This window comes from Balaenoptera ricei, chromosome 8 (genome assembly GCF_028023285.1).
Source record: "Balaenoptera ricei isolate mBalRic1 chromosome 8, mBalRic1.hap2, whole genome shotgun sequence".
Lineage (NCBI taxonomy): Eukaryota > Metazoa > Chordata > Mammalia > Artiodactyla > Balaenopteridae > Balaenoptera > Balaenoptera ricei.
The window spans coordinates 24452915-24475168 of NC_082646.1; the positions used below are offsets into that span (position 1 = coordinate 24452915).

General features: G+C 44.5%; 1 protein-coding gene across 1 annotated transcript; it reads right to left on the minus strand.

The window, feature by feature from the left end:
• Positions 1-19955: 19955 nt before the first annotated feature.
• Positions 19956-22000, minus strand: LOC132369757 (uncharacterized protein C4orf46 homolog). The gene is made up of 2 exons (XM_059929433.1): positions 21939-22000; positions 19956-20556 (listed from the first exon to the last, which is right to left on the minus strand). Exons 1-2 carry the CDS (start codon positions 21998-22000, stop codon positions 20214-20216), a joined length of 405 nt encoding a protein of 134 aa, XP_059785416.1. The 3' UTR covers positions 19956-20213.
• Between the last annotated feature and the right edge of the window lie 254 nt (positions 22001-22254).

Consider the following 22254-nt stretch of genomic DNA (forward strand, 5'->3'; position numbering starts at 1 on the left):
ACGAAGCTCGGTGCCATTCGAACGGTGACATCTCACACACACACACATGGGCAAAAGCACAAAAATATGAACAATGTGGCACTAAATAGACCGTGAAAAGGACATTTGTTTGCAGTATGAGCTCAGCACGGACGCCGAGCCTCTCCTGGTGCCACCTCAGCTGGGACTGTGTGTGCCAGGTCACTCAGATTTGTCACTGCTCCCTGCGTGCGTGTCCGGGAGTGGCCGTGGATGTGCCATGAGTCTCAATTTGGAGATGACAGAAAAATTTAGCAAGTAGGCAAATTTGACAATGCGGAATCTGCAAATAGTGAGGATTGACTTGCAGTGCCAGGCACTGCCCTGGGAGGTGAGGCTGGGGTGACCCGTGCTCTGCAGATATTCTTGGAGGGTCTGCCTTTGACCTTCCTTCTTGGCCCACCAGAATCTGATGGCTTGAGGGGAGTTTTCTGGCTGGACAGTCTGTGTGTTCCAAATGAAACATCTCCTGGGGTTCAGTTAATCAGCAGATGGAGGGGTGACCTTCAGTGGGAATCACCTTAATATTTAAGGTGCAGAATATCCGTGGCAGCTCTGTTTGTACTGTACAAAGAACAGTCCCTTGTAATTTGGTTCTTTTTGAAGAGTTGCTAATAATTTTGCACTCAATTTCCATTTAAATAGAAACATTAACCTCTGGAGCCTGGAGAGGAGAAGGGGTGCGTAAGAAGGGGTGCGTAAGTATGGCTCTTATCTCCATGGCTCAGGATGTCCCCGGAGCCAATCCAAACAGACTACTAAATCACATTCCTCAGCAGATGAGGGGCTGACTGCTGCTCTGAAAGACCCTTCCCCTCTCTCCCAGAAAGTCCACTCTCTCATTTACTCACCTGCTGCACGGTGAGGAAGTTCTCCCTTAAGTCTACCCTAAAGTTTTCCCGCTGGAACATAAGCCTTCTTTTTCCTGGACCAGCTCAGGGCAGACAATGGAAACCCACTTCCTAAGCTGACAGTGAAGTGCCTAAAAAACTGAGCAGGAGACCCAGGTGGAGGTTGGAACAAAGCCCAGGTGTCATCGAAAATAGCGTTTTATCATTCAGCAACTACAAGAAGCCTTGTAATGCTATGTGAGTCACAAAACATTTTCATATGTATTCTTTCACTTTATTCTTATACTTCCTCTGTGAAAAAGGTACTCTACTTACCTATTTCTTCAGAATAAGGAAGCGGGAAGTATAGTTACCCCAGATCAGTTAGTAATTGACAGGGCCAGGACCCCAGATCTTCTGGCCTCCACTCGCAATGATTAGGAAGTGCTGGGAGCAGCTCTGCTTCTATATCAAGAAATTAATGATAATAACAATAATGATGATGATTATGATGTAAGCTAGAATTCAGTCACTGGATATCCCTAAATCCTCCAAATTCTTCCTTTAAGATTTCAGTGAACTTGGCCTTCACTGGCCTATCACGTAAGACAGAGAACCCAGCGCTCCTCCCGGTCTCTGTCATGGGTACGCTGTACCCTCAGGCCCTGAATTACTTCTAAACCCTTGTTTCTCACCTCGTGTCTTGCACTGGGTCTCACTTTTCTGTAGATGTTATTCCCACATATGGTGAAGACAAGCTGAGGTGCACAGCTGTGGAGGGACACCTGTCTGCCACGTTCATTGGGCAGCTGTGCCCTGTTGAGAAAGGGTAGAGGGTGGAAATCCAGCTGCGCACCATTTGCCGAGTCAGGGACCCTGAGGTACTCTGTCCAACTGAGAAAGTTCACTTATTTACCTGCCTGAAGGGAATGTCTTCTTCTAATCTGCAGAGAAACACCCTGTAGTCTGGAGCTGGCCCTCAGGAATACATCCAAGGTCACACAGCTAGAAAGTTGTGTGGTCAGAGTGGAAATCCAGGCCAACTTCCACCATCTGGCCCAGCGCGCTTTCCTCCTGGCCCATACTTAGTTCCTGGGATGGGAGAGGAAGATGGGTGGGGAAGGCAGGAGAGGGCAGGAGGGGAAAAGGAGGAGGGGCAGGACTGCCCTCACCCTCCCTGGGGAAGTGCAGCCTCCCTGGTCCCAACTTCCCAATCCCCCTCCTCAGCCTCTTTCCCTTCTGTTTCCAACAATGAAGTGACCTCTTTGGTCAGCTTCCCTGCTCTTAGGGGGCATGCTTTTCTCTTTCCAGTCATTTACTGTCTGCTTTCTAAAAATAGTAACAATTAGAGAAGTCTGCCCATCATTCCTGTTTTCTTTTCCTTGTCTAAATTTAAATTCCATTGGTTTTATCTCCTGTAATTTTTGAGCTGAAGGGGCCTCTGCAGGCTGTGAGTGACTGTGGAATGTGCATGTGTGCACGTGTGTATGTGTGTGTACGTGTGTGCATATGCGCATGTGTCTCTGTGCATATATGTGTGTGCATGTCTGTATGTGTGTGCATGTGGCACACTTACACATGTATGTAGGGGTTTTTGAGATCAGTAGAAGGCAGAAAGGAGTGTGGACCAGTTATCTGTTGTTGTGCACTGGTTGCTTCTCACAGCATCCCTAACACGCAGGGATCCCTCATGGATGCTGGTGACGGTGAGATACTTTCCATTTGCTCGCCAGATTCTCTCCCCAGCTCTCTGCACTGCTCTCACCCCCTGGGGCCGACCTGATGGACAGCATCAATGTGCTCCTTGCCCTCTAGCTTTCCGTTGAGTTTGGTCATTGGGGAGCCCCAGTGGTTGATGGGAGGGAAAGGAGAGTGTAAGGTCAGAGCATTTATCACTGGCCTCTTTCCCGTAGGGTTGCCTTGGGCTGGCCACGTTCCTAGACCACTGCCCGTATCAAGGCAGCCCTTTCTGCTGGTTTGTTCCTTCCAGGTTATGGACACTGCCCCTTCCCTTATTCCTCCAGGTTACTGTGTTCTCTCTTTCCTCTGTGTCCTGCCTACATTTTTGTGGATAGTCTTTTGTTAAACCCTCCTTGAATCTTCCTGATTTGAGAGTGCTCTGCGTTTTCTATTGGGATCCTGACTGATCTAGAGGCTCTTTTGGTGATGGCCACTGGCCAGCTGCATTTGTAATCCGTGCGGGGCTCTCCATTTGTCTCTGTCCCTCTGTGTCTGTGTCTGGCCCCAGTCTCCATGGAGGGGGAAGCTGGGTGATGAGCTTTGTCGTTTCTCCAACTGAGCTGTTTGCTACAGGTGTTGCTTCTCTCTGCCCAGGGGAGCTGCAGCTCTGCTCCCCTGGAAGAAAGAAAGGACGGTGCCATCTCTCTGCTGCCTGTTTTAAATATCCCTCCCTCGTTGTTCCTAAAGAGTACACCCTGCTGGCCAGGAGGAAGATTTAGCAGATTTTTACTGAGGAAGGGGGGGCTGTAACCCTCGTTCGTTGCCCCTCCCCCACACTTGGGGCTAATCCTTGCAGCTGAACTCTTGACGACATCATCCATCCTCCATACGGACGCTCCTGGGCTGTGGGTGGATTTCCAGCTTGGACCATGATACTTCTCCCTCCCCACCATTTTCTTTTAATCTTTTCTTCCTCTGGTGTCCTGGCTCCACCTCTTTTTCCCTGGACATTTCCCCTTTTTTACAGAGAAAACAAAGCCCATGTGAATTCGGCACTTCCTTTCCCTGGTGGGGTTTAAGTCTTGGGTGACTATGCAGCTAGATAGCTGTGTTCTTTGGGCCTATTTTCTGCAGGCTGCCTGTGGTGGACTGTGACCTCAGTGACTGCTGGCTCCACAGGGGTGGGTGGGGAGGAAAGGGTGAATTCTTGTTCCGTGAATGGGGAACAAGGGGGTGGTGGCAGGGGTTAGAGGCAAGACCCATTTGGAGCAATGGTTTGTTTTGCCCCTAATGTCCTAATTCATAGAGATTAATTTCCTTCCAACAACACTCATTTCTTTTTAGCAACTTAATTTCATCTCTATTTCTTGTGGAAAATTTCCCCCTCCTATTCTAGACTAGTTGCAAAGCTCCTTTATATTCAATGATAATTAAGGGTATTGTTCTCAAACGCCTTCTTCCAAATCTTAGGGTGGAGAAGTCCATATTACCCCACTGTAAGAGGCAAAGGGCAGAGGGGCTCTGAGGTGGAAACTCCCCTGTGATGGTCAACTTGGCTGGGCTCTGGTGCTCCATTGTTTAGTCAAATACCAGTCTAGACGTTGCTGTGAAGGTAGCTTTTAGATGTGATTAACATTAAAATCAGTAGACTTTGAGTGAAGCAGATGACCCCCATAATGTGGGTGGGTCTTATCTGATCAACTGAAGACCTTAAGAGCAAAGACTGAGGTTTCCAGAAGTAGAAGAAATTGGGCCTCAAGACTGCAACATAGAAACCCTGGATGAGTTTCCAGTCTGCTACCCTGAGGAATCTGGACTCGAGCTGCAGCACCAGCTCTTACCTGAATCTGCAGGCTGCCAAACAACCCTATAGATTTTGGACTTTGCAGCCCCTTCTTCCCTGTTGTGTGAGCCAATTCCTTAAAAGAAACCAATCTCTCTCTCTCTCTCTCTATATATATATATATATAGGCTCTCTCTCTATAGAGAGAGATAGGAGATGCATCCTTCTCCACAGGATGTATCTTTGGGAAGGGGGTAATGTGAGTTGGATGTGCATGAGTGGATTCATTACAAAACTTCCCTCTCCTAAAAATGCAAAAATGGTCACCTAAGGAACTTGGAATGCCTGGAGGGCAGAACCACACCCTATACTGGCTGTCAAGAGTCCCCAGATTAGGGTGGGTGGTGGGCCTGGGGTGAAAGAGGACAAGAGCAACAGAGACTGGGGAAAGCCTCTGGAACTGGCTGGAGGCTCAGAGTGGGTGCAGAGCAGAGTTCTCGGTGCTCCTGGATTTGCTGTCCAGCCCCTGATCCCTGGCCCTGCTTCTCAAAAAAGTCCCGGGGAAAATAAAGAGGGAGCATTGGAGAGGGGTCAGGTAGTCTGGGCTCCAGACCCAGGGCTCGTTCTGCAGTAACTAACCCTGGGGTCTTTTCTGCTGCTTGCTCCTTATGGATACCTTGGCTGGGTCACTTAATTTTTAGGTTTCCTTTTCCTTTTCTGTAGGTATGGTGAGAGTGACTTGAGATTGCATCTAAACTATAGGCATGCAGTGTATGTTAATTCTACTTTTTTTCCCCTTTCCTGGGAACAGAGTGGAACATTAATATCATAAGTGACTTCAAATAAGTTGTTCCCTTGTGTACACTGTAAAAGTTAAGCATCAGTAAATGTTAAATGAATGCATGAAGGAAAGAATGAATAAGCAAGAAGGGACCTTTAAATCTTGTAGCCAGGAACTTAGAAAGATTTTTTTTAAGCAGTAGGATACTCTTATCAAACAAAAGCTTACATGGGAGCCCAGTATGTAAAACTAACAGAACCACATTGGCTCTGATTGCAGCGGGTGGGAGGGGGCACGGCCCTGGGTACTTCTGGCCCTGTTTCTCTTTCACAGCTTTGTCCAGCTCCCCACCCTCTGTGGGGAGTGATTACTAGTAGGTAGATTCCAACTGGCTATGGAGAGGGGGAGCCCTGATTTATAGCATTTTCAGATTTCCATGGTGTAAATTCTTGCACTGATTTCAAGCTACCTGTGTGATGTCACTGGATGTGAAGCTGGGAGCATTGCTCAGAAGCACATCATTGTGTAGTATTTTCACCATAAACATAAAAATGATGTAAACAACCTCAAGAACAAAGATAATAATACGATGTGATAAAATAATTGAGTGATAAATTCTGAATATTTATTACCTTTGCTTGAAATAGAATTATAAGTTTGTACACCTGTGATTTAATGTTAATAATGGCTTCATTTAACAACATGCTAACAAAATTTCATAGAACTTAGCAATCCATGTTAGAAGCCAGTACCAGCTGGCTCCATCACACCATTCCTTGTAGGGCACCTGTTTTGAAGTCCAGGGTTCCAAAGGACAGAGTTTGAACAACAGATGTATATCCCTAGTTTTACAGGATGAGGAAAATGAGAGGCTATGACCTTCCCAGGGTCATAGAAACAGAAACAGCACATTTTCCCCTAGAGTTAGACATTGTCCTCTTCCCTGCGGTAGAGAATCTGCTGTCCTCTCCCTCTTAGACACACAGCTACACTGCATTCCACAGCTCCCTTTGCATCTGCGTAATCCATGGGATTGACTTTGGTGGATGGAATATGAGTATAAATGATGTGTGCCGATTCTAGACCTTCTTACCATAGCACACTCAGTGTAATCCTCTATGGTCTCTACCCCGTCCCCAACCTCATGGCAGAAGTGAATGGTATGGAGCTCTAGAAGATGGAGGAGTTGCATATTGGAAGAAGCCCAGATCTCTGAAACATCATTTGGCCAAGAGCCACCTAGGACAGATCCCCAACTAGGAATATCCACACTAGATTTTGTGCAAATGAGAAATAAACTTTAACTGTGTTAAGCTACTCTGATTTGAGTTGTTTGTTGCAATGGCCAGTGCTGCTTATGGGGACTAATACACCTTGGAAATAATCAATGCAAAGCAGTCCTACTTAATTCATAAGGTATGAATTTATAACTGAAAAGAAGTAGAGGATGAAAAACTCTGTGGATGGGAAGTGTAATTGTGGAACACAGGAAAACAATCTGGCAGACAGGTAAGTATGCAGGGTCTTGGCCATGATACGACTGCAAATATGAATAATCATGATATTAACACTGGACATTGTATTAGTCAGGACTCTTCAGGTGCAAGTTAACAGGCAACAATTTGAGCTAGCTTCAACTTTGAAAAGGGACATTTATTTTAAGTACACAGGAACATCTCATGGAGGCCAAGGGCAGAAACATAGCTGGGCTTCCGAAGGGTCTGGAAATCACAAGGAACCTGTCGCTTGCCCCTGCAGCTCTCTTCATGTTTACATTGTTGCAGACCAGCTTCACCCGCTAAGTACCCTGCATGGTGAATGGAAGGTTCTCTGGACTCCTGGATTCACTGTTACGGGTCCAGCCAGCCACACAGACTGAATTGGCTCTCCCTCTGTCTTAATTCACACAGACCAACTTGGTCACTTTGGATCTTACCTCCAATGTCTACAGAGACTCTGACTAACGCAGTGAGGTCAGGTCTCCTCTGCGGTTGAATCTGCTTTGACCAGGAGGTGAAGCCATACTATATGAACACGGCTGCCAGGGACCTTCCCTCTTCACAGAGGGAGGTAATTCCCTGAGAAAGTGAGGTATTTGTACCCAGCACCTGAAAACTTACTGCAAGGAGGAATGGCCCGCAAGGAGAGGCTAGTTATGTGGGCACAGTTCTTCTCCCAAACCCACCAGCTAGGTGTCTCCCTGTTGGAAGAGTGAGAGATGGGGCAGGAAGGCCAGAGTGCTCCTGGGGGAGCTGAGACTGTTCCACCCCCTAAAATAAGGGACAGAAAGTGGCAGCCGCAGTGTCTGACCCAGAGTGAATCCTCGGTGTAGGTGGTCTCTTTCCCACCTTCCTCCCTCCCGTCCCCCGACATTCTCTCCTCTCTCTCCTTCATGTGTCACTGACAGGAACAGCGCCAGATGGAGCCATATTGGAGCCTGAGGCAAAAGGGAAAAATAGTAATATTGGTCCTGTCTTTATTTTGTTCTTCATGGATTTCTTGCATTGATTCTGACGTTTAAAATATTGCATCAGCATATTCTTTACCTTGATTACTGAGGATTTGGTAACTCTCTTTAATTTTGCATCTTATGCACGCTCCTTACTCTATTCACCCTGGTCTCAGCCCTGCTTGTCAGAGGTGTTTTAAGAGTAACCTGAGCTACATTTCCTTCCTCAGAAACCAGCCTTTCCTGACTCCCTGGGTTAAGGTTTAATTTAGTGTGGTTTTGAAAAACACTTTTTTTTTTTTTCCCTGCTTCTATGTGCACGGAGTATCATTGAAAAGTTACACAAGAAACTAGTAACAGAGGTTGCTTCTGGGGATGGGAAATGGGAGTGAGGGGGGAGGATGGAAGGGAGATTTGCCTTAGAAACTGTGCTTTTAAATTTTTAAGGAAAACCTTATTAAGATAAATATTTTTTCCTATTATGAAAGCAATACTTGTTCACTGCAGAAAAGTTAGAAAATACGGATAAAGCAGGAAACAGAAACTGTAAACATTCAGAATCTCACCACCCAGCAATCATTCTGTTAAAATCTTAGTGTTTATCTTTTTCTACTCATCTAAGTAGAGATTACCAAAATGGTATGTTTTGTAAATAACATTTTGTGATTTTTTTCCATTTAACATACTTAGTGAATCAATTTCTAAGTTAATAAGTATTTCCCTTCAATATTATTTTTAATGGTTGCCTAACACTCCATTTTTGAATATGAACAATTTATTTGACCAATCCCTTTTTGCTGGCTACTAAATCTATTTCCAAGTTTTCACGATTATAAACAGAGCTGAGAGGAAAAACCTTGCTATGTGATCTCTTGGCACGTGCTGATTACTTCCTTACTATGAATTCCTAGAATACAACCTAGAACTGGTTCCAAGAGAACGCAGTCACTTCAAGAGTTTTTCGGTACAGACTGACAAGCTACCCTCTAAAAAGCCTGTACGGGGTTTGTACTCCTACAATGTGTATGAGTCTTAATGTTAATTTAAAACCTGAACCATTGGCGGCCTGAGCAGATTATGAAGTGAATCTATCTAAACCCATATGACCTGAATATGACTATAATACTCTCATCTTGTAGTAAGATCAGTCACACAATTAATGTCCAACCTGGACTGGAATACTGGAAGCAGCTTGGATGAGGGGCAGAGATAAAGTTTGAAGCAAGAAGCCAGGAACCCAGAAATAGAGTTGCAAAGGACAAGGTGACCCCTTTTCTTTCTGTTGGTCACGGTAGCAGTGAACTCTGATTGACTAGGAGAAGGACGAAGAGTGCCTTCCTCATTTATCTCAACTCTCATCACCTTCCAAGAGTTTTCTACATTTCTACCCCTTTCTTCAGGTTTTAGACACTCAATTCCTTTAGCTCCTCCAAGGAGCATTTTAGACAATGCAAATCATCAAGTGATAATATCCTCTTTTTAGAGGGTTTGTAAAAGCATTTCTTTTCAAATTTGCTACCTGCTATTTCCCCAAGTCTCAGATCTATACATTCCACAAATTACCATCATCATTATTGTCAGGAGAACTTCAAGAAGCCTTCTGCTGGTGAAGCTTCATTTCAGACTGGCTGCCCTTTCTTCTCACAGACTCCAGGGGTCAGCTGGCTTATTGTCCCTTTTCACAGCTGCCACAGCCTATTCTCCCTCTCAGGGTTTTCTTTCTTGAGTAGACCATCTCTTTTAGAAATCTAATTTTTGTTGTGATCATCTTACCTTGGGGGTTAAGAGGAACAAGTTGAAGAAGTTTCACCCTGTGAATTCTCTACATGGGGATCTCTACTGTACATATTTCCCCTCTTGGGAAAAGACAAAAGTCAAGGCCATTCCGCTGTCCAATGTTCACATGGTAGCTCCCAACGTATGAGCTGAAAGCAATTTTCTGTGGTCCATATGACTAACAGAAGAATATTTTGGTTTATTGAACAACTCCAGAAGTCAAATAAGAGTCGGGGTTTGAGGAAGGGGTGGAGAGAAGGTCTGAGCTCTGGTCATGTCCTTTGGTGCTGGGGGTGGCATTGGACCCCTCCTGTCAGGATGAGGGTTTGAGATTCCATACTTCTCTGGTTCTCATCAGCCTCTTCCGTCAGGTCTTTTGTAAACTTAGATCTGTGAGTCTTTTATTCACCCAGGGGCTCAGAATAGACAAGGAGAACTGGGAGACTGGTGCCTTTTCTGTCTTTTCCTTTTGTCCATGCATGGAACAAATAGGCTTCTTTTCCATTTTTAATTGCCTCATGTTACAGAGTGTTTGAGTCAGATAAGCCCTTTGAGTGGACCGAGGAGAATAGAAATAGGCTATAAATGACTGAAGTTAGCCCACCAAAGTCATTCTCCAGCTCCCTCTAAGATTATTTCCTCAGTTTCAGAAGCATATACACAATGTTTCTCACTTTAAGGGATTTTAAAACACTAGTTAATGGAAAAAAAGAATTTGGGTAATAAAACCTACAAACATGTGCCAGGTGTAAAGATTCAGGCAATTTTCTGAAGTTCTGCTCTGTTATTCTTTGATCTGTGTAGAAATGTAAATGGATAGCCTGTTGTTTTCCAGAACCCCTCCTTAGACTCCCTTCTCAGAGGACCCAGAGGAAGAAGCTCTATCTCCCTTTACCACTAAATCCTTGGGGGGGGGGGTAGCTTCTCAGAGTGCTCCCCCTTCCTAGGCCATGGGGTCCCTCCCTTTCCTCTCTGAGTCCTGGAGACACTTTGGGAAGAGCATCAGGTATACACTATTCTCAAGCTAAAAAGGAGCAATGCGGGATGGGTGTCTTTTCCCAATATGTGGAAAAAATTAAGTTAATGGATAGAATTTTCTCTACTTTAAATTTCATTCTCTTAAGCCTTTGACACCAGTTATTCCACTTATCTAAACTAGAATCTAGCATTAGATGGTGTCTGATATTGTGAACATTTTATGTTGAGCTATTTTTAAGTTTAATATATCCATATTTCATGATGTTCCATAAAGAGCACCACAACTGATGGTTGTATAGCCATAAAGGACAAGCTTGATCAACACTGGAGTAGATTACATGTGCTTCTTAACTCAGATGGGACATTTACATCTTGGAAAGATGGTGGGTCCTTTTCAAGGTATGTATTTGTAAACATCTTCCATTTGCCTCTAAACAAAGCATAAGCAAACTTCAGCAGAGGGATGAGCCATTCAGCACTCTGGCCTCTCTGCTCCCTGACTTTCTCATGTCCAGCCACGTTTTCTTCTATTCTTCCTCGGCCCACCCCCACTGCTATGACCATACTCTGGGCCTTGCAATTAACAGGAACTATACCACTTCTCAAATCTCAATATCAAACACACCATTTTCCAATCCACCTCCTCTCACTGCGTCTTTCTAGATACCTCCTCTATCATGAATCTTTGACTTCAAGGAGACCCTTAATCATTTGACCACATTCATTTCCTATTTTCTATTAGTACCTGCCTAGCTTTACATCCTTTCTTGTCCAGCCTAGATTCTATGGTCCATCATCATAATTTCTTGACAAATACTCTCAACCCCTTTGCTCCTCTCTCCCTCCACTGAACTTGTTTTATAAAACTCCTTTACTGGACTTCTAAATACTGTGCCTTCTCTGTGCCTGCTCCCGAGCAGCTGACTAGTAATGGAGAAAGTCACAAAACAAACTGATTTTTAATTAAATTCATGATGATATATTTCAACTGGGCACCCATTGCTGCCTGGCAATCCTACACTGCCCTGGTAAACTTACTCTCCATTTCTGAAGATAATCATTTCATGCCTTTCTTCTCTCTCCCAACAACCCATTCCCTTACTCCACACCCATTCTCAGTTAAGACCTCAATCTTGTTGAGGAAATAGAAACTACTAGATGTTAACTCCCTACTGAACCTGAAAATCCACCTGCATCAGCAACAACTTTCTCATTCCCTCGTACTGTAATGGAGAAAATATCTCTTCCCTATTAAAGGCCAATTCCTCAGATATTTAGGTTCTGTCTTCCTTCACTTTTTCAAAGATTGTATTTCTTTGGTTATCTATCCCCTGTCTCTACTGCATCATTATTTTCTCCCACTCTACCAAATCATTCGTATCATGTAAGACATGTTCCCAACTTATAAAACATAAAAATGATAATGACCTTTCTTGATCCTACCAACCTGATTTTTGTTTGTTTGTTTGTCTTTTGGTTTTTCTTTGTTTTGTTTTGCTGGGGGGGAGGAGTTGTTTGTTTTAGTCTCACACCTTATATTTACTACTCAACCCTTTCCCATCTGGCTTCTGCTTCCACACTACTGAAACTCCTCTTCTCAAGGTCACCTGATGGTTTTTATGTGGCCACATTAATCTTCATCTTGAACTTCCAGCAGAATTTGGCACCGCTGATTACACCTCCTTCTTGAAACATGCAACTTTTTGTGAACGCTGTGATTTTTAGCTCCTAGTTTCCTTCCTACACCACTGTCCACTCCTTCTAGTTTCCTTTGCTGGATTCTCCTCTTCTGCTGGAATTCTCAATGCTGGACTTCCTTAAGGCTGGATCATGGATCCCCTCTTTCCCCTCTCTTCATTCTCTTTCTAGATGCTCTCATCCCCATGATTGTAAAATGCCACATATCTTCTGATAATTATCAAATTACCATATTTTTATCTCCAGCCCAGCCCTATCATCTGAACTCTAGACTTGCATATCCAAATCCCTGCTTCCCATATTCTCCCAAATGTCCCACTCACATCTCACAGTTAACATGTCTAAAAGAAGGCTTCACTTCCACCTCGTCACTCAAACTTGCTTTCAACCTGTCTTCTCCATCTAAGTATACATCACTGCCACCCATCCAATTACCTAAAGTAGAATTCTAGAAATCTTTCTTGAGTCTTTCCCTACTCTAACCCCCATCTACCCAATCCAATGACAAATTCTGTCAATTATACCTCCAATATATATTCTGCATTCATTTACCTCTTTTCCATTGCCTTCCCAATCCCCACTGTCATCACTTCCCAACAGAATTATTGAATTACCATTCTAATTAGGCTTCCTGTTTCAACTTTACCCTCTTTAGTCCCCCCAAAGCAACAAGAATGACTTTTATAAAATATATATTAGATCACGCCTTCTACCTGTGTAATACTCTTCAATACACTGCACTGAGACAAAATCCAGACTCTTTTCCTTGGCTAAGCCAACCCTATGCAATCTGCCCCACCTCCCATTCTGTTCATTCTAGCAAATATGGCTTCATTTAAACATTCTGCCGAGTCTCCCTCCTCTGGTGAGGCCAGCTGCCCCAGACTGTGAGCCTCAAATGATCTCCATGGTCTCTTCACATAGCTGCTTTCTTCTCATCTTTCCAATGAGACCTCCTCACAGAGGTCTTCTTCAACTGCGGTATCTAAGGAACATGCCCACCTTCCTGCTCATTATCTACCTTAGTCCTTTATTTCTTTACTTCGTGTACTTAGCATAATGCTGATGGGTTTTTTGGTTGTTTGTTCATTTTCTATAATCTTTACTAGAATTGAAATTCTGAGGGCAGGAACCTTGTCTTCTCTTCTCTGTTTCTCATCATGCCCCTCTGCCTGGTACAGTGCCTGACTTTTAGAAACACTGTAGAATGCATGGATGAATAAACAATGAATGTTACATAAAGATACATACTGTGCCCAGCCCACTCAATATATTTCGTGGTTCTCAGCTCACCTTTAGATCTGAGTCTTTTCCTTTATGGGATGTAAGTGGGTGACCCTAAAACTGCTTAAACTATTTCTCATGGAAGGTTAGTGTGTCCCCAAAGTGACTAGTTGGGGTTCTTATTTTTAGGTTTTGTCTTGCCTCCTCCAATCCAACAGTCACTGTAGGATAGATTACGTGGTTTAATAGACAAACAAGGTCTGTGAAAGAAGAAGCCACGATCAAAGCCCAACACTGCCACTCATGAGTTGTGTAACCTTGGGCAAGACATAGCCCTCTCTGACTCTCCATTTTCTCGTCCGTAAAATGCAGAGTATTATCTGTTTAATCTACTTCAAAGGGCTAAGGTGGTGATTAAGTGGGAAAACATCAATGAAAGACCTTTGTGAATTGTAAAGCGCTGAACAAATGATTTACAAGGGTTTCATGGAGCTCTTCTTGTCAGGAAGTAACCAGTGACATTCAGATCCCTCCAAGGAATGATTTAAAGAGTGCCTTTCCCCAGTGCTTGACCTCTGCTGGGCTGGGGCTTTGCCAAAGTCCTGTGATCTCTTCCCACCTCCACCTCCCAGGTCCTACGTGTTCCCATAGCGAACAAACATGTCAGCTGTTTCTGCTCCAACAGGCACAGTTTCCGTCTGGCGGGACAGATAGAATGTGGGGCTCACTAGCGATTGGGTCAGAACTGTGATCCCGAACCAGAGGGTGATATTTCCTGTTTGGTTTGTCGAGGCTGACAGTCTGGAACAGCCACCAGACCGGCTGCTCAGCTCGCCCCTGCCACCCTCAGCCCTGCTGGAAGAGAACTGGAACCAGCCTTGCCCTTCGCAGTGTCTGCACAGATGCTCCAGTTGGCTTGGCTGCTCCCCATCTTAGATGGGAGGAGAGCCTCTCAGCTCTTACAGAGCACCTGCCCAATGCCCACTGCTCAGGAATGAGCTGGGGCATGATGCTGTACAAAGCAGTTTCCCTGGCTTCCTCAGCTTGGGAGCATTTGGACCCCAGGATGTTTCTGGTGAGCTCACCTGTGGCTACCCAGAGTCTTTTTTTTTTTTTTGACAATTAAATCCTAGGTCTGGTACTTTTTTTTCTTTTAATTTTTTAAACCTCTTTATTGTAGTATAATTGCTTTACAGTGGTGTGTTAGTTTCTGCTGTATAACAAAGTGAGTCAGCTATACATATACATATATCCCCATACCTCCTCCCTTTTGCATCTCCCTCCCACCCTCCCTATCCCACCCCTCTAGGTGGTCACAAAGCACCGAGCTGATCTCCCTGTGCTATGTGGCTGCTTCCCACTAGCTATCTATTTTACATTTGGTACCCAGAGTCTTCATGGCTGTGGTCTCCCCCAGCTTTCCCAGGGCATAGAGCTTGGCTTGTGCCATGCCTTACTGCCTTCTGTCCCACCCTCCCCTGGCTCTCTGTCCTTTTCATTCTCTCTCTTAACCTTCTGTCAGCCAGAAGATGAGCTGGTCTAATGGATCTCCTTATTCAAGGAGTATCTATACCCTGTCTCACAGATTCTACTGCGGTGGGTGCTCAGTGCCAGAGCTGAGTGTCAAGGAGGCTGTGTTCTGCAGGTGGGGCAGGGGCTCTCTGCTCCACACACCATCATGCCATCCTGCCTCCAGCCTTTCTCCAGCTGGATGGCTCTTCATCCACAATGCCCAGGAGATACATTTCTATCCCTTACCCCAGCATCCAAAGTCCTTCACGACGTGGCTCGATACATTCTCTCTACGCCTTTTGCCCACTACACACTAAGTCCCTGTCTTGGCTTCTCTGCTCTACTCACTGTTCACTAAATGCATGTCCTTTTCCTGCCTCACTCTCTCCTTCTCCTTCAAAGCTTACTCCAAAAAGTCTTCCTTTGTTCATTCGGCCCATGCCGCCCTCTCTTCTCTCTCAAGGCCAAAGCATTTATTGTCTGCACAGCACAGAGTAGCATCTTCTTTGCTGTTTTGCTTCATTAGCCTAGTGGGTTTTTTTTTTTTTTTTTTTACTCCACTGCCCTGAGTGTCTGACTTTCTTTCTAGGCTAGTTCCTTGAAGGGCAAGGACTGAATGTTACAGTATTATTAACACAATGCCTATCACATAGAGGTGCTCAGAACATTTGTTGAGTAAATAAATGGATGAATGGGTAGTAAAAACTTCATCTTTTCTTTAGTGTGCTTTCTGCACAGGAGTTCCCATTTTGGTTCTTTTTAACCCCCTGGAAATAGTACCCTGGAAATTTCTCAAATCCTGTGTTTTCTTTGGGATTTTTGGCCTTGCTCTGCCTAGAGAGTCATTCATTCACTGTGTGTGTGTGTATACATATATGTCAATTTTTTGTATATATATCAATTTATTGTATATGTATGTGTATATATATGCATGTATATTATTATATATATTTGCTACTGGTTTTTAGCACAGCACACTTATTAGACTGAAGTTTAACCTCAACTTTAATTCTACTTTCTCTTTTCATTACCTTTTGTTGTCTTTAGTGGTTTTTAAAAAACTTTTTACTTAAAAATTTTTCATTGAGATGTAATTGATGCATAACATTACACTAGTTTAAGGTGTACAACATAATGATTCAGTATTTGTGTGTGTATACATATATCTATCTCTATATATTTCTATATATATATCTTAGTGTTTTTTGAGGTTTAGTTTTTTCTCCCCTGCTAGATTTTAGGTTCCATGAGGATGGGATGGTATTTTTGCATAGTGGTTAAGAGCATATTTTGGGAACCAGACAAACTTGAGCTCAAATTGCACCTCTACCACTCACCAGTTATGTCATGTTTAGCAAGTTACTTAACTTCTCTGGACCTCTGTTCTTCATCTATGAAGTGGAGATAATAATGGACTTTACCTGTGAAGGTGGAAACATGAGAAAGGAAGAGATAATGTATGTAGTGTGTTTAGCAAAATTCCTAGCATATAATAAATGTTCATTAAATGATAGTAATAATAACTGTTGTTATTTTTTTAAGTCCTGTCTCTTCTACAACACACATACTAGAGTCAAGTGTATAGTAGGTGCTTATCCAGCAATTGTGGCTCATCCAGAAATCCACGTATTTATATCAAGAGTTCAGAGGGCAAATCTGAAAAAGAATAACTGAATCACTTTGCTATAAACCTGAAACTAACACAACATTGTAAATAAACTATACTTCAATTTAAAAAAATAAAGAAGTAAGCCCCTGAAAAAAAAAAGAGTTAAGAGGGCAAGGACAGACCCATGAACAGACTTGCCAAACATTATACATAGTTTAGCTGGGGTCAGTGCCCAGGTCTTCTGAATGCTAGTCTAGAGCTCTTTCCCATTTCCCACGATGTTAAGTAAACCAAGGAAGTGCTCCTGGGAGAAGAAAGGGAGGAGGCTATCTTTTTTTGTTTTAATTAATTAATTAATTAATTTTTGGCTGTGTTGGGTCTTTGTTTCTGTGCGAGGGCTTTCTCTAGTTGTGGCAAGCGGGGGCCACCCTTCATCGCGGTGTGTAGGCCTCTCACTATTGCGGCCTCTCTTGTTGCGGAGCACAGGCTCCAGACACGCAGTCTCAGTAGTTGTGGCTCATGGGCCCAGTTGTTCCGCGGCATGTGGGATCCTCCCAGACCAGGGCTCGAACCCGTGTCCCCTGCATTAGCAGGCAGATTCTCAACCACTATGCCACCAGGGAAGCCCGAAGAGGCTATCTTACTATCACTAAGCAAAGCACACCAGAAGAAAATTATTAATAAGTACCTTATTAGCCACGTTTTCACCCTTGCTATAGATAAGAAAAGGTGGAAGCCAAAGGGAGATTTTTTCCTTAATAGAAGGAGAACTGTTTGAACAGTTAGAGCTGGCCTGGGTTACCCCATAGAGCTCCCTGGTACAGAAGCCCTCAGCCGCAAGCCCGAATGGCCGCTTGCTAGGGAAACTGCGGAGAAAATTTGCAAACCTGCTATGTGTTTGGTCAAGATGACCTGAGGACTTTCCTCCACCACTTTAGCCAGGCTGGTACCAGACATGCGAGATTGAGAGCAGCAAGCCTGCCGGCCCTGGCCTCTGTCCTCCGCCCAACCCCACCACCCTCCCTCCTCCTGTTCAAAGGCCCCTGCTACAGGAGTGCAGGAAGATGGAAGATGTCATAAGATCGTTCAGGTTTTCAAGAATTCTTGTAACTACAGAATATGTCAGTTAGTCCTGGCTTGGCCAGGAGGAAGTTCCTGCATCTGCTCCAGGCTTCTGCTGTCCAAGTTCCCACTGCCAGGAGGCCTCAGCCATATCCCAGACTCCATTAACTATAACCATATTTCACCTACACACAATGAACCCCTAAGATACCAAATCATGCTGTCCCTTTGTCTTCAAAACTACCACAGGATGCGGTCCTGGGAAGGAGTGCAGTCAGTCTCTGCGGATGATCCCCAAGCTCCCTGGTCCCTAAGCCCTACTAATCGCAGCCCCAGTCCCTCGGGGCCCAGCTGCAGATGTGACCTCGGGTCAGCATACTGTGGAGAGAGCTGTGGAGAGCACGGCTAACAGAGGGAGGGAGGGAGGGGCGGGCAGCTACCCAGAGAGATCGAGTCGGAGCCTGACAAATGGAGGGACTTTGTGTGAGATCAGCAAAAGAGGAGACACAGACACTTGACCTGGTTTGGAATTATTGCAAATCCATCAGGCTCTGTGCAAATTGAGACCATAATTCAGATTGTTCATATCGTCACCAGCATCCCCATTTCCATTAAGCCCTGCTGTCCATCTCCCCTGGGCCTGGCTCTGTCCAGCAGCTAATGGAAGGGGTTGAGCTAGCACTAAATTAACAAACCACTCTGGAGGGGTCAGCCCCCAGACAAGCCCTTCCAGCCCAGAGGCCATGGTTAACCTTGAACAGGTTCCTGTCGCTTCTTTCTCAGCCTCAGGTGCAGCTTTGGCAGAAAGATGCTCATTGACAGCGTGTGGTGGACTGAGCTGCAGACCATATGAAGTGGGTTTGAACCCCAACTCTGCATCTCATTAGCTCCATGACCTCAGGTAATTTATATAAACTGGTGAAACCTTGGGTTTCTCATCTGTAAAATGAGAAAGATAAAAGACATACTTGCTCTATATCTGCTTAATACTATGCTGTATCTGGTATTAAGCCAAAGCTGATGATGTAGGTGAAGATGCTTTGAGGTTTATGATATGCTATGCAAATGTGGGTGCCTATGGATGCTTCCCTGGTTGGCGTCCAGGGACCCTGTAGTGAGTGAGAGCCCAGTATATGTCCAGCTTCTGTCCAGACTGTCCTTGTCTCAGGGTTTGGGGCTCTGTCCTATCCCACTGTGGATCACCCTTCCTCAAGTGAGAGGCTCAACTGAAGTGTGTCAGGTACCATTCGGGCTGGCAGCAAGCGCTCTGAGGCTGGGGTCCCCGCCCTTTACCTGGGGCCCTGCTCAGAGGAAAGGGGAAGTGGGCAAGGATCTTTACGGGGCACTTATGTGACAGGCCCTCCACTGTCTGTTCTCCATGCATTCATAAACTCTACCAGCCTTCACAAAAGACTTCTGAGGTGGAGATCAGAAGTCTTTTGTTTTTTTTTTTTTTTGGTTTGAACAAAAGTTTATTTTTGTACATTTTAAAAATTGCAATTTTCATGACACATAAGAAGAAGTTTTCTAATATCAAAATAAGCATCTCTTTGGTATAGGAACACACCATATGTGTTATCCTTAGCTTAAAAAAATTAATCAAGAACCATGACCTAATATGCTTAACAAAACTATCCTTTGCCCATCCATGTGTCCCCTTTCACAGGCCCATTGTGGGGCTTGGGAATATAGTTCTGCACATACCTCCTTACCTACAAAGAAGTAAGATACTGTATCAGAGGCGTCCAGAAGTTACACAGCAAGAGAATTAGTTGGTTCAATCACTGACATATACGACACAAACCCACCAAAAAAGAGAAAGAGAGAGAGAGGCAGCGCAACGTAAGATACGGGACAAGTAAAATAGAACACTGTCATGAAGATCAAATAATAGGAAAATAATTACATCATTTAAATTTGATGCATTTTTAAAAAGTAACTTGTTTAGAATTATATTTAGAATTTAGAATTATTACTTGCCAAGCTCCAAAAGTAATAATACAGAGCGACAATTTTGATAAGGCACTTCAAAGAGAGCAAACATATAACAACATCAAATATGAGAAATATCCATAAAAGCAGTTTATCTTAGAAAAAAAAAATAGGCATTCTTTCAAGACAGGTTTCAGTAAAAGCTTTTTTGGAAAGCATGATAGAAGGGTGAAAAATATTTATCATATATTTTAAAAAGCTGTCACCAGTTAAAGTTGAAAATCCTCTTTAAAAAAAAATTTTTTTCCTTCAAGTCAATGAGGTTCTGACTCAAATATTTTTTCGAGAAACAATTATAATCTTCATGCTAAAAACAGGAAGAAAAAACAGCTTTAAATTACGTTGTCAACTCTTATTCATCAAACATTTAGTGATTGTTGTGTAACAGACTTCTAGCTGCTGGAAATATAGAAATAACAAGACACAATCGTTGGTTCTAGGGAACTTAGCCTAATGGAGCTGAATCTAACATTGGTCCATACAATAAAGCTCGACTTCAAACTCTGCCATTTTTGGTATCTTCTTGCAAACTGAAGAGAATAATGGTCCACCTAGTTTGCTACTGGTAGCACTGTGGCATTATTAATATTATCTACTGATTAAATTAACTTTCATAGAAGAGTCTTTGAAAGTTTAGAGAACAGAAAGTGTTTAAAGATAAACGGGCCAACATCAAAAATAACATCATATTCTGTTTTCACAAAATGAAGAAAACCAAGAAAAATTTCATCTTCTGTATACAGAACTGCTGGTGATTATCCTATCCACACGGCACATGTGCAAACATCATAAATGAGGTGGTATGGATTATTACAGTCAAATCAGTTGTCAGGCTTCAAGGAATCATAGCCTTCTTTCAAGAGGTCCCGCCATGTTTTAAGGAAACGTGCATTTTCTGTACATTTGAAGGCAAGCTCTTCCACTTGAGCTGATACTGCAGATGCAGCTTCAAGAAGTTTGGTTAATGAAAATGTTGCGTCTCCGATCTGCAGCTCCACCTCCTCCAGCGGGTCCACCGGCCGGCCGCTGTTCCTGTTCGGAACCGGACGGCCCAAACCCCCCGGGGTGCCGGGGGAAGATGCTGAAGATGCGTCTGAAGACGAGGGAGAGGAGGGCGGCGGCTGCGGGGAAAGCCATGGAGCGGGCTGGGCGGTGGGACGGCACCTAGGCGGCCGAACCGATACAAGAGATCAGAAGTCTTATCCTCACTTTACAGAGGAAGAAAGGGAGGCATAAAGAAATGAATGAAGCAAATGAATTTATTAATTAATTGAATTAAATGAATTAAAGCCTGTAAGTGGGGCCTGGATTTGATTCACTCTGCCCCAAAGCCTACCTCTTCCGACTCCACCTCCTGTCTTTAAATTGACCTTTCCACGCTTTGCCCTGGGGCAGAGCCAGGGATAAGGACCAAGTGGTGGTCCCTCAGGAAGTAGGATTAATTGTTGAGGGAGGTGGGGCTGGGTGGGGCCCTCAGCAGCAGCCCGAGGACTTCACCCTTCTCTGGAGAAACAAGGCAGAAAGATGTGACCCCTGCTTGTTGCACCGGAGTTGGCCTAGCTGGGAGACTAGTGGTGGGTTTGTGTCCATTTGTTCAATCAGTGGCCAACCAGGCCCTGAGTAAGCTCCAAAGGCAGCTGCAGCTACACTAGAGGGGTAGGCATGGTGCCCTCTGCTGGGGTGGCCTCCGGGGGAGTGATGGTCACACGGGGCCCTCCAGACCACAACTAAGGCTCCTGTAAGCAGACGCTGTATAATGCACTGTGCCGGCCCCTCGGGTTCCCTCTTTTCTCTCATTAAATCCTCTGCTGGCTGGAGAGGAATGCCTCCTTCTAGCCTTCCTATGGGGTATTCCTTCTGGTAAACGGTTTACACTGAAGTGTGATGACAGGTAGGAACTCAGTACGTTCATTTTCCTAGTGGGCACTTTTTAATGGAGAAGGGCCTGAAGCCAGCAATGGCTAACTGGACCTAACTCCAGAACGAAGAGTTGGTCCCAGTGGAGGACTGGTCTCCTCCCAGAGGAGCCTGTGGAAGAGTGATCCTTAGACAGGGGATGGGCCAAAGCCTTCCTAAGAATACTGACAGCAGCAAATAACACTCGCTGCTCACAGAGTGTTTCCTGGTGCCAGGCACGTGCTCCTTTAAAATCCTCTGCTAGCAAGCGCCTTGTCCTGTTTGAATTCTGATTCCTGGGAGCTGTGGACTTGGGCAAGCCACTTAACCTCTGTGAGCTTCGGGTCTGGAGATAAGAAGACCTGCCTCATGGAGAACGCGAGATGATTATGTTTGTGTGATGCTTGTAGGGCCCCTGATCCTGTGATCAGCCCATATTAAGCCCTCCATAAGTGATAGCTCTTTCATCATATCCATTTCTTTCTCTGTAAAGTGAGCATGATTTTGTGAGGCCAAGTGAGAAAATGTAGGTTGAAGTGCTTTGTCAATGTTGAGGGCTAAGTGTGAAGTGTTTCTGTTATTAATTTTATTTTGTTATTGTCACCCGAGGGGGTCACAAGCAACCTTCTCCTCTCAGTGTAAGTCCTCACCTGGTGAGGGCAGCTCTCCCACCTTCTGGGTCTGGCTCCACTGAAGTGCAATCCCACGTCATTCCCTCCAGGAACCATGGAATTGTCCCCGGATTGGCCTTTGACTCCCGAGATAAGCCACACGGATCAGCCACATCTGAAGGTTATTACCTAGGGTCTGAGATAATTCTTACCAGTGCTCTTCTGGGCCTTTGTTAGAGGAAAAGAATGAGAGTGGATTGTATCTTCCTGCTTCCCGAGAGCCAGCCTTCGGAAAACACTATCTTCTCAGGATCGCTCTTCCCTTCTGTCCTCTCCAAGATTTTACGTACTATCC

What these genes read in the sequence shown, in the direction of transcription:
- LOC132369757 (XM_059929433.1), bottom strand. Translation starts at nt 22,000, where the DNA reads ATGACGTGGGATTGCACTTCAGTGGAGCCAGACCCAGAAGGTGGGAGA. An exon ending in GGGAGAGCTGCCCTCACCAG is followed by an intron (nt 20,557 to 21,938) that starts GTGAGGACTTAC and finishes TCGGCCGCCTAG; the next exon opens with GTGCCGTCCCACCGCCCAGC.